The 13,978-nt window shown below is 45.5% G+C and overlaps 2 protein-coding genes across 2 annotated transcripts; both read left to right on the forward strand.

Moving 5' to 3' along the window:
* The first annotated feature begins 3,984 nt into the window (after positions 1-3,984).
* Positions 3,985-7,704, forward strand: LOC103633173 (alpha/beta-Hydrolases superfamily protein). Its single transcript, XM_008654858.4, has 6 exons — positions 3,985-4,280; positions 4,849-5,607; positions 5,934-5,992; positions 6,098-6,226; positions 6,604-6,739; positions 7,019-7,704. The coding sequence occupies exons 2-6, from the start codon at positions 4,903-4,905 to the stop codon at positions 7,319-7,321; spliced, it is 1,332 nt and encodes a 443-aa protein (XP_008653080.1). The 5' UTR covers positions 3,985-4,280; positions 4,849-4,902; the 3' UTR covers positions 7,322-7,704.
* A 2,644-nt stretch (positions 7,705-10,348) lies between these two features.
* On the forward strand, positions 10,349-13,703 carry LOC109941195 (uncharacterized). Its single transcript, XM_020541715.1, has 3 exons — positions 10,349-12,693; positions 12,776-12,851; positions 13,323-13,703. The coding sequence occupies exons 1-3, from the start codon at positions 10,349-10,351 to the stop codon at positions 13,701-13,703; spliced, it is 2,802 nt and encodes a 933-aa protein (XP_020397304.1).
* The last annotated feature ends 275 nt before the right edge of the window (positions 13,704-13,978 follow it).

The raw sequence follows: 13,978 nt of genomic DNA on the forward strand, positions 1-13,978 counted from the left end.
ATGAAAAACTTACCTGTTCTGATACTTTCTTATCATCAGTAGGAACATGTATTTCCTGATCGTGTTGCTGATGATCAGGGGTTCGAATAGGAGGAGTGGATACAGGAGCATTTGTCGGGGGCATTAAGGTAGAGGGTGGGATATCTACATTTGGACAATAGAATAATAAATTAGTTGTTGCTGAAATGAACAAGAAATATAAATGTAGAGTAATAAAAATAATGGTTATACATACATATTAGCACAAACTACATCAATATAATATCGGGGTGCATAAAATAAATGAGAGTTTTCAAAATAAAATCAACTGAAAGGTGTTGATGATGTATTAGTGCAAATGAATGCATAAGTAATATATACTATGTTGCATAAAATAATGTATTTGAAATCGTATACCTAAATACAACTTTAGTTTGAATTATCCGTGAGCTGAATTAAATTTTTTAAAAAATAAACATAACTATTAATACCTTCTTGCTGAGTATCACGCTGCGTGGCAGCCCTTAGAACTTCATCGATTATTTCACCAAAGGTCTCAGATAGTTCAATCTGCTTAGAAACAAGCATCTGATGGCTTTGTTGAAGAGAATCACAGTACTTATCCACCTCCTTGTCATGCGCATCAAACATTGATTCGAACATTGGTCGATGCTAGGAGGGCAGATATTTCAGCTTGTTGCCAATCAAATGCTTTATGCGTGTCACATATATGTTGAATACGTCAGAAACCGGCCGTTCTGGTGCAATGACATAACATGTTTCTGTACGACTACGAAACTGTATAAATCGAAGTTATAATTGTTAGCAGTTACTGGAATTGTACCATCTGCATAACAGGAAAAAAATGTTTATGTCTAACCTCTGCATGACCAAATGGTTCACCAGTTTGACGGGGGGCACGTCTGTCACCCCTAGTCAAATATCTTATTGTCTCGTTATCAAAATACTTAATGCGGGGAGTACCATACTTGTTCTCAGGTGATGCAGGGTGGTGTAAGTGATCAAGATAGTATATCTGAACAAAAAAGAAAATAAATCATAGATAATTAGTACAAAACAAATATTTGGATATCATATATATGCTTGGTAAACAGAGAGTTACTTACAAGAACAATGAGTGAACATCCATATATTGTTGCTGTAATGTTTGTTCTGTTCCTCTTGTGCCAACGACTGGCAGCATCACACAAATCAGTATAAACTAGTTGACACCAATCAATATCAGCCATCCGGTCCATGTTTGATGTCATTAGTACCTCATTGTTCGTAATGTCCCATGAAGCAAATGGGAAAAGAAGTCGATTGAATAAAATCAGAAAAAACATCTGATTGATAACTCATCATCATTACCAAGCACTATCTTGTCCTGAAGCTTGACAACATCAAACTCTTCTTTACAAATTTTGAGATCCCGTCTCAGTTTTGAAGCAGCGTCAACTTCACCATACCAATCAGTGAACTCCCTACCCCCTCCAGCACTTGGCAATCCCAAAATAAGACGAACCGTCTCTTTTGTTATCTTCAGTTCTTTACCAGCCCCTGGGCGTATTGTCATGTCGTCTGGATCCAACTTATCCATCAACCACCTTATGAGAGATCTGCTCTCTAAGACATCAGTACGCAAATCAAATATACTGGAAAATCCCAACCTAGCAACAGCATCCCGCTGTCGATCACTCATTATCCAAGTTGTGACAATGATATCATAAGGGATGCAACAGATATTCAATTTCTGAAAGCATAAATGAATATGCATTAATACACATTGTATATATATTGTTATAACTAAGGATAATATATATACATACAAGTGACATTTATTAGATGCTTGGAAATAACTAAAGTCTAAAACACTAACAAAATAAACAGCATACCAAAAATAATAATATATAAAAATGTAACATTGGGTAATACAACATTGATTGTGCACCAAAATTAACAAATAAACAACCATAAATATATACATAGTACCTAGGATTTTCTGGGTGTCCTCTGTTTGGGAGAGCTTGTTTTCGTAATGATCTTTGACTTGACATCTATATCAAACTTTGATCTGCTTGTCTGTATTCTTAAAAAAAGAGGGGAAGCAGAACCAAGTCAAGATGATATGGATCGCCCCTTCTTCTTGCGCCAAAGATCTTACCATTTCCGAAGGAACTGGGGCTACATTTCTTTTCAATTTCCATTCAAGAGTTTCTATCTGTTTCCACGCCCTTTTTTTGAGACCTCGAAACATGAAATGGACAAATTCCTTCTCTTAGGAACACATACAAGAAAAAGGATAATGGTAGCCCCCCATTAACTAAATCGGAACTTGTGGGGAAGGGACTTTTATCTTCTTTGCACGGTTTTTTCTGAAGGGGAAGGTGTTGTTGATCTGAATTGGCGCTTCAATGTTGGAGCATCCATGAAATCATCATCGGACAATGTGGATGGAGCTGAAGGAGGATTTTTTACACGACAAGCTAGTGCCTTTCTACAGACACAAGTAACTGGTGCTGGTTGTGGATTAATCTGCTGCTGGATATGGGGATTATCAGCATATTGTGCTGAGCTGTTAGATCGTGTTCGTCTTGAAATGTCAACAGAAAAAACCTTCTGACTTGACTCAATCATTAATATTTTTGCATTAGATGGAGGGCGATCAACGGACCTCATGGTTAAACAATAAATATTTCTGTTGAAAAAATATTGTTTTTAAATACAATGATTTATGCATAAATATATGCAAAAAATCGAATGTTGTCTATAACTATCTACAATGCATACTACATAATACTAAATGGAGTTACATAACTTAAACTACCTTTTCCATTTATATGACAACATTTAATGAACCATGGTTATATACAAGCATAAAGATTAATTTAATATTTCATATAATTGTAACTGGTGCATGATAAAATAAATGCCTATTTTGCATCAACTAACTATACAACATATTTTAATAACTGGTTCATAATAATACACATTTTGATGATATTCAAACATGAATATTTAAATAACTATTGCATAAATAATAATATCTGTATGCATTTATATATAATACAACATGTGTGTAAACTAATGATTCAGGTAAATAGAACAATACAATTGTGCATAATATCTTGACCAATGTTCATAAACATCTGTACAAATGTGCATAATCAGTATTGACGATGTGCATATATATCAATACCAATATGCATATACGTGTTACTAATATTGTGTAAAAGTACTCTCTACAAACTCATGAATAAATACCTGAACCAGAGCCTTTGCCTAAGTCTTTGAATGCCGAGCGATACAACAGATCTAGAAGAAATACATATGCTCTACAATCGGGGCTCCTGAACCAAAGAGAGATGCAATGAGCTGATTAGAGAAATGTATAATCGGATACAAATCACACACAACTAAAAACTAAGGGAAACAATCAAACTGACTTCAAATCGACAAAAAATGCTTCAAAAATCGACGGAAACCTCGATGTATTTTAAGTTGGATGGATTACCTGGAACTTCTCGGGAAAGCAATAGCTCTTCAATCGGGCTCCAATGTTCGGAGATTGAAGGAGCGCAGCTGGATTGGAGCGGTGGAAATCGCCTGGAAAGTCGTCTCGGCCGCAGGGAAAGTCGCCTCGGGCGAAGGGGTTACGGGGTTTCCTTCCTATTCGGCGGATGCAGAAGCTGTAATCCCGGACTCGCGTGGGTTTCTCTCTGTTGATTGCGCGAAGACGGTTTTGGAAACCGGGAAACGGGGGAGACGTGGGCTGGGCTGACGGAGAAATAGGGGATAACGACGTCGTGACTGTGTAAATACCCACCAGGTATGATTTAACCAAATGTGCATATTGACTCGCCTGAGCTTCCTCTATTATTGAAATCGGAAGACCAGCGCTCTTAATATATAATATATATATATATAATAAAATATTCTTAAAAATCTTACGATCGATTCATTTATAAAAAGCAAGGTCTGTACGGATACGAAATAAAAGCCATTGCATCGACACTAGAGCAAGGCACAGCCACGTGGCTGCGTCTTCCCGCAGGACGCAGGCCCCTTCCCACCGTTCTCTTGACGACTCCTCGTCTCCTCGTCGTAGTAGTTGCAGCCACCGGTCTTGAGAGCTGCCACCTATTTGCCTTGACGCGGAGAAAAGTATACCTGGGGGGTTGGGGCTTGCCGCCGCAACTATCCCCGGCCTCGGCTCGCCTGCACTGCACCTCTCTCCTTGGTTTCTTCCCGTTACCCGTCTCGGCAGATGCCTCTCTTCCTGCAGCTTCAACTTCAGGGTGGTGAGATTCTCCTTCCCCTCGCTCCAATTCCGCCGGTTGATTACTGTCTTCGGCTGCTTAATCGACTTGCTGGATGTCCCATGCTTCGAGACCTGGGAATCGGGGGGTGGGTGGGGTTCGGAACAGGAGTGCCGACGATGGGTCAATGAGTATGGTGCCTGCAAGAGGCCATATTTCCCCCAGCAAAATTAGTATCAGTTCTTGGTCTTTTCAGGTAGCTGCCTGCTAGTGCTACGTTCTAGGCCCCCTTTGCTTTGCAGGTGCCTCAAGGGACAAAACCCATAGATAACTTAATGAGATAATTTTCCTCCCAAAAGCTCACTCCAATCGTTTAGAACTACCCTTGAATTGATTGGTCTGTCAGGCAGTCCATTGCGAGGCTACATTCGTCATTTTCTAGTTTCTGGGATTTTCTCTTAATTGTTTCTGTGATACCGAGAAGATTATGGTTATAGTATTCTGCCTCAACTAGTTTAACTGATCTTCATTAAATCCATAAACACAATCTTCTCACAACAAACGTTTCTTCCAAGTCTGTCTGAATAACACAGCCCTTTTTGTTTTTTAGCCTGTCCACTTAGTCAGTACTGCAGCGGCGATATCTGAAGGTCCGACTAATGTGATGTCAATCACATGCTGCTTGCCTGTCGTCGAGTGCGTGTACTGCCTGGCGTGTGCGCGGTGGGTGTGGCAGCGCTGCCTCCACTCCGGAGGCTACGACAGTGAGACCTGGGGTGTTGCATCGGCTGAAGAGTTTGAGCCTGTGCCGCGCTTGTGTCGGATCATCCTCTCGGTCTATGAGGATGACCTTGAGAACCCCCAATGGGCGCCTCCAGGTGGTTATGGCATGGAGCCACGTTGGGTGGTGCAGCGGAGAATATATGAAGACACTCATGGTCATGCACCAACATACCTTCTGTATGTTGATCACCAGCATTCAGATGTTGTGCTTGCTGTTCGAGGAATGAACATGGCGAAGGAGAGTGACTATGCTGTCCTTCTGGATAACAAGCTTGGGCAAAGGAGGTTTGACGGCGGCTACGTGCACAATGGCTTGCTTAAGGCCGCCGAGTGGGTTTTTGATGCTGAGTGTGATGTTCTGAAGGACCTTCTGGAGAGGAATCCTGGCTATACACTCACATTTGCTGGGCATTCTCTTGGCTCTGGTGTGGTGTCAATGCTAGCTTTGCTGGCAGTGCACAACAGGGAGCTGCTCGGTGGCATAGACAGGAAGAGGATACGATGTTTTGCAATGGCACCAGCCCGATGTATGTCACTGAATTTGGCTGTCCGTTATGCAGATGTCATCAATGCAGTTATTCTTCAGGTAAGGTTCCACGTCCACCACTAGTTAATTACCACATCAGTGTCATTACGTGTACTAGTTTTACAAGTGTTTGGGCACTAAATTGGTAATCACCTGTAATTAAGTTATTCTGTTGCCACTTCAGAGCTTAAATAAGTTCCCCTTTCATTCAATTTCAAATTTCTTCACAACCAATGGTGCTTATTCCAAAACTATACAATGAACTTGCTTTCATGGAGCACTGGCAACACAGTGTCATTGGCAATTTCCATTATCATTACTTGGATCAAGAATCCAGCTGGAATATGCTGTTAAATCTTTTCTGATATTCCTATCTGGTGAACCAGGATGATTTTTTGCCTCGCACAGACATTCCTTTGGAAGACATCTTCAAGTCACTATTCTGGTAATGTAGCTTTGCTTAAGTATCACCAACATGATAATGCATGTTTGTAGGGATTTATGATCTCTGATTGTTTTCAGGGTACCTGATGTAGTCCTCTTTGTACAGCTTACCATGCCTTCTATGTGGAAGATGCCTAATAGACACATGTATACCTGAAAGTGTGATGTTGAGAGATCCAAGGCGCCTCTATGCACCTGGTAGGCTTTACCACATTGTTGAAAGAAAACCTTTCAGGTATGAATTTGCCTTTATATTTTTTCCTGAAAGAAACATGCAAGTAATGCTTGCTATTTCAACAGAACTGGAATCTGGATGTTATGGTCAAAATAATAAAATATTAAATGTGGAGGTCTACCATTATTAATTTGTAGCTATGGTAGCTTACTGTCGTTGTGACTTGTGATGATATACCTCCCTTTGATGGTTCACCAACTTGTCTGCAGATTTTCATGCTAATGCAAAGTAGGTTTCAATTCATCTTTGCAACTCACATATTGCAATGGCAATGAATATCTACAGAACAAGCTTCCTGGAAAAAAAGTAGTTATTTCGCTTTTCCTCATTGATACATAGTTCATAATTTTTATTGAAACAATTCCTGATTGCTGCAGATGTGGAAGATACCCCCCTATTGTGAGAACAGCAGTTCCTGTGGATGGGAGATTTGAACGCATTGTTCTCTCTTGCAACGCAACATCTGATCATGCTATTATATGGATAGAAAGAGAGGCGCAAAGGGCATTAGATGTAAGTTTGCATTTTTGTCATCGTAATTGACTTCTTTCCTTTCGAAATGCTTGTTAGTGTCATTCGCCTATTGTAATGAACTACAAGTCTGTAATGCCTGCCTAAAACTGCTCCACAAATAGTGGTAGTCCAGGTGAAAGAGGTTTTTAGACCCTTCCTTTTTCATTCTGAAACAGCGGACGGTTTTCTTTCTTTCTTGGTTATGACACTTCCAGCATAGCCTGTTCGTTGACTAAAAGCGCATACATGGGGTGCAAATTAACAGCTCTGTCATTTCAGTTATTGCTAGAGAGTGAGAAAACCATGCAAGCACCTGCGGTTGAAAGGATGAGCAGTGAGATCACTGTTACAAGAGATCACGACGAAGAGCAGCAGGAGGCTCTGCGGCGTGCGATCATGCTAGGGGTTGCTGATGTAAACATGCCATCAACATATGGTACGTTCAACGAAAATCCTACTTCTGAACCAGCCGAGGCCTCCCCATTACTATCAGACAGCGGAAGGCGCAGGGCAGTATGGGAGGAGTGGATCGCAAGGATCTTCGAGAAGGATGAATCAGGGCAAATGGTTCCACGGAGATGATCGTGGCGACAGCTCAAGGCATGCTTGCTTGATGGGTCGGTTTCTTGATGCTGCTTCCACTCTGTTTCGAGCCTATTTTGAAACTTCGGAACGGTAATGTAAGATGAGTAGGGGTTAGGGATTAGATCATGTATTTAGGGCTAGTTTGACAACCCTATTTTTCTATGGGATTTTTAATTTCCTAAGGGAAAACGAACTAATTTTCTATAAGAAAATGAAAAACCCTTGGAAAATTGGGGTTACCAAACCAGCCCTTAGTGAGTGAGATGGTGTATAGCATGAATAATTTTCCCTTTGGTTGACAAAAAATGTGGGTGCCTATTGTACTTACACATCAGTAATTTCATTGTATAAGAATATAAGATATTGTAGAATCTTGGGTATACTCACGTACAAATCGGCTCGTTTGAGATACACGTCATGTGAAAAGCAATGTCTGAAACACCAACCTAGGGCGTGTTTGAAAGCACCTAGTTTTTAAAACCGGTAAAACTAGTTTAAAACATGTTAGTTTATGTCACAGTTTATAGAAACTGGATTCTCAATTTCTTAGTAAATGTTTGAATTTACTTAGAGATAATAGTTAGTGACTAAAATTAGTTGAGACATTTAAACACCCTAGCTAATAGTTCAGCTATTAGTTATTTTTGGTAAATTAGTTAATATTTGGGTAGTTATTTGTCGGGTACCATAATTAGAGGTACCCCCAACACTTCTAATCACGGCTGGTAAACACCCTCAGACCAACTGACGGGCGCGGTTCGAGTCAAGGCTTCGTCTACCCAAGGGACGCGACCTTGCCCGAGCCCAGCCTCGGGCTGGAGCAGTAGTCCCAGACGAGTTCACGCCTCGCCCGAGGGCCTCCTCAGGCAGCGGGCACCCCCTCGGCTCTCCCGAAGCCCGGCTCGGGCAGGCTTCGTTGTGAAGCAACCTTGGCCAGACCGCCTCACCAACCGACCGCTTCGCAGGCGCATTCAATGCAGGGGACGCCTGACGCCGTATCCTGACACACGCGCCTCAGTCGGCCAGGCCGAAGTGACCGCAGTCACTTCGCCCCTCTTTTTTACTATCCGATATGACGGGAAAACAGCGTCGCTCGCCCCGCTCCGACTGTCGTGCTAACCACCCAGGCGAAGACCGACAACAAGTCACGATCAACCACCGAGCTCGGCCTCGGGCGCAACAGGAAGCTCCGCCTCGCCCGACCTCAGGCTCCGGCCTCGGGAGGAGGTCTCCGCCTCGCCCGACCTCCGGACTCGGTCTCGACCTCGGTCTCGGGAGGAATCACGTCCTCGCCCGACCCCGGCCTCGGCCTCAAGAGAAGTCTCCGCCTCGCCCGACCTTGGGCTCGGACCGACCGCGCCAACAGGGGATACATCATTACCCTATCCCTAGCCAGCTCAGGCTACAAAGAACAAGACCGGCGTCCTATCTGGCTTACCCCGGCGACGGGTAATGATGGTGCCCCGCGTGCAACCATGACGCCGGTGGCTCTCAGCCCCTTACGGCAGCAAGGAGACGTCAGCAGGATCCTTGCCGCACTGCCAGCTGTGCTCCTACAGGGCTCAGGCGCTTCTCCGACGGCCATGCTATCACGTATACAGGGCTCAAGCTCTCCCCCGACAGCCACGTTGGCATGTACACAGGGCTTAGGCATTTCTCTGCCGGACACCTTAGCGCATAGCTACATCCCCCATTGTACGTCTGGACCCTCTCCTTGCGTCTATAAAAGGGAGGTCCAGGGCCATCCTGGAGGGGGGTTCACACGGGGAAGGAGCGAACGAACAGGCTCCCTCTCTCTCTCCCTCTCGCGACGTGCTTCTAACCCCTACTACGAGCGGCACCCCTGGTGCAGGATAATACAAGGCTTGCCCCACTTCTTGTGTTCCATCCCGCGCCAACCCATCTGGGCAGGGGCACGCAGCGACAATTTCACTCGTCGGTCCAGGGACCCCCGGGTCCGAAACGCCGACATTATTTGTTAGCTAGCTAATTCTACTAACAATTTTTAACCAACTAACTATTAGTTATAGTGCATTCAAACATCCCTTTAAAACCAATCTCACATAGCCAAAGCTAGTTTATAAAAGGGTTTTTTACATTGGCCCCCTTAGTTGTGCACCACTGCTCATTGCTACCCTTAATTTTTATTCCTCCTCAGTTCTGCCCAACGCTAGTTCCTTTTGCTCAGCAATCCACCTGGTCGCCGTCTCCGTCCATGCTAACGTGCCTTACAGGGCGGGCCCACTGCAAAATTCCACTGCAGTCGCATCTCCTCTTCCTCCCAACGCCCGACTCCAGCTCTCCCTCTCTCTGGTTCGCATCTACGGACGCGGCGCGGCGCCTGGCCGACAGATCGGCGGCGCGGCAGGAGGATTCTTCACGGCAAGGACCTGCTGCTGTTCCGTGCCTCCGGCCACAGGCTGCTTCGTGGGGGCGCCCTGCCGGGAGGGAAGAAGCCAGCCGCCGCCGGGAGGGAAGAAGCCAGCCGCCGAGCAGTTCACCGGCGCTGCGACCTGCGTCTTCAACGGCTTGGCAGCAGCCACGTCGGGGGGAGCTCCAAGCCAAATCCCTCCAATCCCGAGCTCCAATTCCACCGCGAGCTGCTTCGTGGGGGCGCCCTGCCCGTAGGGAAGAAGCCAGGACCTGCTGCTGCCCCGTGCTCCAATTCCACCGCAAGGACCTGCTGTTGCCCCGTGCTCCAATTCCACCGCAAGGACCTGCTGCTGCCCCGTGCCTCCGGTCACAGGCTGCTTCGTGGGGGCGCCCTGCCGGGAGGGAAGAAGCCAGCCGCCGGGAGGTAGGAATCCGCGAGCAGTTGGAGGCGACCGGGAGGGAGGGAGGAAGTCAGCCGCGGGGAGGGAGGAATCCGCGAGCAGTGGAGGCGACCGGATCCAGAGGCCCTGCTCGCGCTCAAATTCTTGACAGCAGCAACAGTCTCCTCCAGGCAAGGAGCATAACCCTCTACTATCTATAATTGTTGGCTACTATATGAGTTCTTAAAGTCGTTATTTCCTATGAAATAGGATGAATCATATTATTCCAAATGATGAGGTTGAACCAATAGAAGTAGTTGCTGCACCTGATGATGATGAGAGACAATATCCTGAGTTTGTTGATAAGTGGGATATGCTAGAATTTGAGGACTATGATGGAGACATTTTCACAGGGGCACAATTTGAAGAGACTGATGAAGAGGAGGAGGAGGAAAACATAGCTATGGGGGTGGATGAGCAAGGAGAGGGTGATGATGTACCAAGAAATGATTATGACAGAGATAATCCATCCTTAAAAGAAGGCAACACATTTGCATCGATGACCGAATTTAGGTATGCACTTGCTACCTATTGCATCAAAGGTGAATATGATTATGTAATTGAAAAGAGTGAGCCAACAAGAATAACTGTTCATTGTGCATTTGAGAGGTGTCAGTGGAGGATACATGCTTCCTGTATGCGGAATAGTACAATTATTCAGGTCAAAGTGAATCCATCTCCTCACACTTGTCCAAGTGAAAGAAAAGGGTCACATAAGGTAGCTAAAAGTAGATGGTGTGCAGATGCAGTATTAGAATGGGTGACAGATAACCCATGCATTGGTACAACTGAACTGGTAAAGAAGATTAAAGAGAAGTACAACATCTTGGTGCCTTACATGAGAGTGTATTATGGCAAGGAAATGGCTCTTGACAAGATTTATGGCCCATGGAAGGAAAGCTTTAACTTATTATTCACTTTCAAAGCTGAAGTGGAGAAGGCGTGCCCAGGTAGTGTTGTTGAGATTGACCATCATACGGTGGATTATAAAGTGAATGGCAAGATTTTGAACAAAGAATGTTTTAGAAGGGTGTTCGTTTCATTCAAAGCATGTTGGAGTGGGTTCTTAGCTGGTTGCAGGCCTTATTTAGCAGTGGATGCAACAACTCTTTATGGGAGGTTTAGAGGCCAGTTAGTAGCTGCTTGTGCCATTGATGCACATAATTGGCTCTTTCCAGTGGCTTATGGTGTCCTCGAGGCAGAGTCAACAGAAAGTTGGACATGGTTCCTACAGAATTTGCGTCAGGTTATAGGGTTTCCACATGGATTGACTATACACACAGACGCTTGCAAGGGTTTAGAAACTGCAGTGGATTATGTGTTTCCTGGAGTAGAGCATAGGGAATGCATGAGGCATTTTGCTTCAAACTTGGGCAAATCATTCAAGGGAAAGTTGATTGATGACAACTTATGGCCAGCATCATTGACATATAGCCTTAGAAAGCATAACTATCATGTGAATCAATTGTACACAAACTCTAGGTTAAAAATATACATTGAAAGTCATCACAAATATCTATGGGCTAGAAGCAAATTTGGTGAAGGGTGCAAGGTGGACTATGTGAACAATAACTTGGCGGAGTCATTCAATGCATGGATCAGAAAAACAAAGGGGCTTCATTTGGTGGAGTTGCTAGATAAGATTCGACAAATGCTTATGGTAAAGTTTGAGTTGCGTCAAAGAATTGCACTTGAGAGGTTTCATGGCCACATGATAATCCCAGCTGTGATGAAGACATTGCATGAAAAGACCAGAGGTTTGAAAATGTCTTTCATCAAGCGCAGACCGCTTGAGGCAGAGGTGAAAGTGTTGGACAAAGAAAAGAGGGAATGGAGATATCCAGTGGACTTATCGAACAGGACATGCACTTGTAGGCAGTGGCAGATTACCGGGCTGCCATGCACCCATGCCCTATTTTTCATTACTTCTCTTCGTGGTGTAGCCAGCGAAATTGATCAATATGTACATAAGTACTACTCTATTGCCAAGTTCAAAGCAACATATGCTGAGAATGTGCCTTCCATAGAGGCAAAACATCAGTGGGAGGTCGTGAATCCTGGTTTCGTTCTCAACCCTCCAATCCAGACTAGAGCACCAGGAAGACCAAGAAAAACTAGAATAAGGTCAAGTGCCGAGGGTAGTGGACTTGGACCAAGGAAGAGAAAATGCAAAAGGTGTGGAGGATTAGGACATATTGCGAGAAATTGCAAGAATGCAGTAGATCCAGCCTTTGGAGAGGATCAGCCACTAGAGCCACAATTGGCACTTGATACAACTTTTGGAGATGATCAGTCACTACAACCACTAGAGCCACAAGTGCCAATGGATCAGCCACAAGTGCCACTGGATCAGCCACAAGTGCCACTGGATCAGCCACAAGTGCCCTCCTCTGTTGGCTCCGTGGTACCCTCCTCTGTCGTGCCTTCCTCTGTTGGCTCCGTGGTACCCTCCTCTGTCGTTCCTTCCTCTGCTGCTTCTATCGTGCCCTCCTCTGTTGCTATGATAGAGCCCTCCGACCTTGCTTTGGTGCTGCCCTCCATTACTGCCTCGTCAAGGTTATATTCATCTAAAATATACTTTATTTTTTCAAGTTTCTAAAATTCACATGATTATTTACTATTTTCATGTTTTGTGTAGGGAAAAGAAAAGGAAGAGAGGAAAAGAGGTTGCGCGTACAACTGACGACAATCCAACGACTAATACAATGACCAAGGTTATGAAGAAGGCAAAAATCAAGAAAAGGCTCGTTGCGGACTTGTAACTGAATGTGCTCGGTTTAGCTGAATTTGGATGTAACTGAATATGCTCGGTTTGCTTGTGCTGAGATTTGGACTTGTAACTGAATGTGCTCGGTTTAGCTGAATTTGGATGTAACTGAATATGCTCGGTTTGCTTGTGCTGAGATTTGGACTTGTAACTGAATTTGGATGTAACTAAATATGCTCGGTTTGCTTGTGCTGAGACTTGTAGCTGAATTTGGATGTAACTGAATTTGGACTTGTAGCTGAATTTAGCTGGATGTAACTCAAATATCTGGATGCAACTGAATTTAGCTGTTGCCGGTTTGCTTGTGCTCGGTTTGCCTGTCTTCAGTCACTTGTTCAGTCACTCGGTTTGCCTGCTCGGTTTAGCTGAATTCAGTTGCTTGTCCATTTCTGGCGCATGTTCAGTCACTTAGTCGCAGAACGGCTTTTGGGGAAATGGCCTCCCCAACCCCCAGCCCCGTCCGTTCGCCTCCCCTCACCGCCCCACCCTCCACCAGCCTCCCGCCGGCCAGCCTCCCGCCGGCAACCAGCCCGGCGGCCACCCCATCGGCTCCTGGCCCTTCAGCGCCCGCCCCCTCCACTTCCCGACGCCTGGGCTCCCTCGATGGCCCAACCCCCAGCCCCATCCGTTCGCCTCCCCTCACCGCCCCACCCTCCACCAGCCTCCCGGCGGCCAGCCTCCCGCAGGCAATCTTCCCGGCGGCCTCCCCATCGGCTTCCGCCCCTTCAGCGACCGCCCCCTCCACTTCCCGACGCTTGGGCTCCCTCGATGGCCGCTCCAAGGCCCAGCGCTGGCGTGATGACGCTTCTCCTGGCGAATCCCCCAGACCCCAACGATCCTTTAAACAGGCGGTCCTCTCCAACCTCGCTGGTCAAGCCTCGTTCCCTTCTCCCTCATCGCGGTGCGGATTGTCTCCCTCCCCTGCGATATCTATATCCAGCAGCCCTCTGAAGGTGACGAGTAGTTCTGGGGGACGACCTGTGGACGATGACGGCTGGCAAGTAGTCGTGCGCAAGAAGAGGTCTCGCGGAGGACCCCTGCCCCGTCGCCGGCCCCAAGTGGAACTTCGTGGAA

This window comes from Zea mays, chromosome 7, assembly GCF_902167145.1.
Source record: "Zea mays cultivar B73 chromosome 7, Zm-B73-REFERENCE-NAM-5.0, whole genome shotgun sequence".
In the NCBI taxonomy this organism is placed as follows: domain Eukaryota; kingdom Viridiplantae; phylum Streptophyta; class Magnoliopsida; order Poales; family Poaceae; genus Zea; species Zea mays.

Excerpts from the sequence above, each read along its gene's own strand:
- LOC103633173 (XM_008654858.4), top strand. The coding sequence starts at position 4,903 with ATGTCAATCACATGCTGCTTGCCTGTCGTCGAGTGCGTGTACTGCCTG. Across the intron at positions 6,227-6,603 it reads GTTGAAAGAAAACCTTTCAG|ATGTGGAAGATACCCCCCTA; the intron begins GTATGAATTTGC and ends TGATTGCTGCAG. Across the intron at positions 6,740-7,018 it reads AGGCGCAAAGGGCATTAGAT|TTATTGCTAGAGAGTGAGAA; the intron begins GTAAGTTTGCAT and ends CTGTCATTTCAG.
- LOC109941195 (XM_020541715.1), top strand. The coding sequence starts at position 10,349 with ATGAATCATATTATTCCAAATGATGAGGTTGAACCAATAGAAGTAGTT. Across the intron at positions 12,694-12,775 it reads TCCATTACTGCCTCGTCAAG|GGAAAAGAAAAGGAAGAGAG; the intron begins GTTATATTCATC and ends TGTTTTGTGTAG. Across the intron at positions 12,852-13,322 it reads CGACTAATACAATGACCAAG|AACGGCTTTTGGGGAAATGG; the intron begins GTTATGAAGAAG and ends ACTTAGTCGCAG.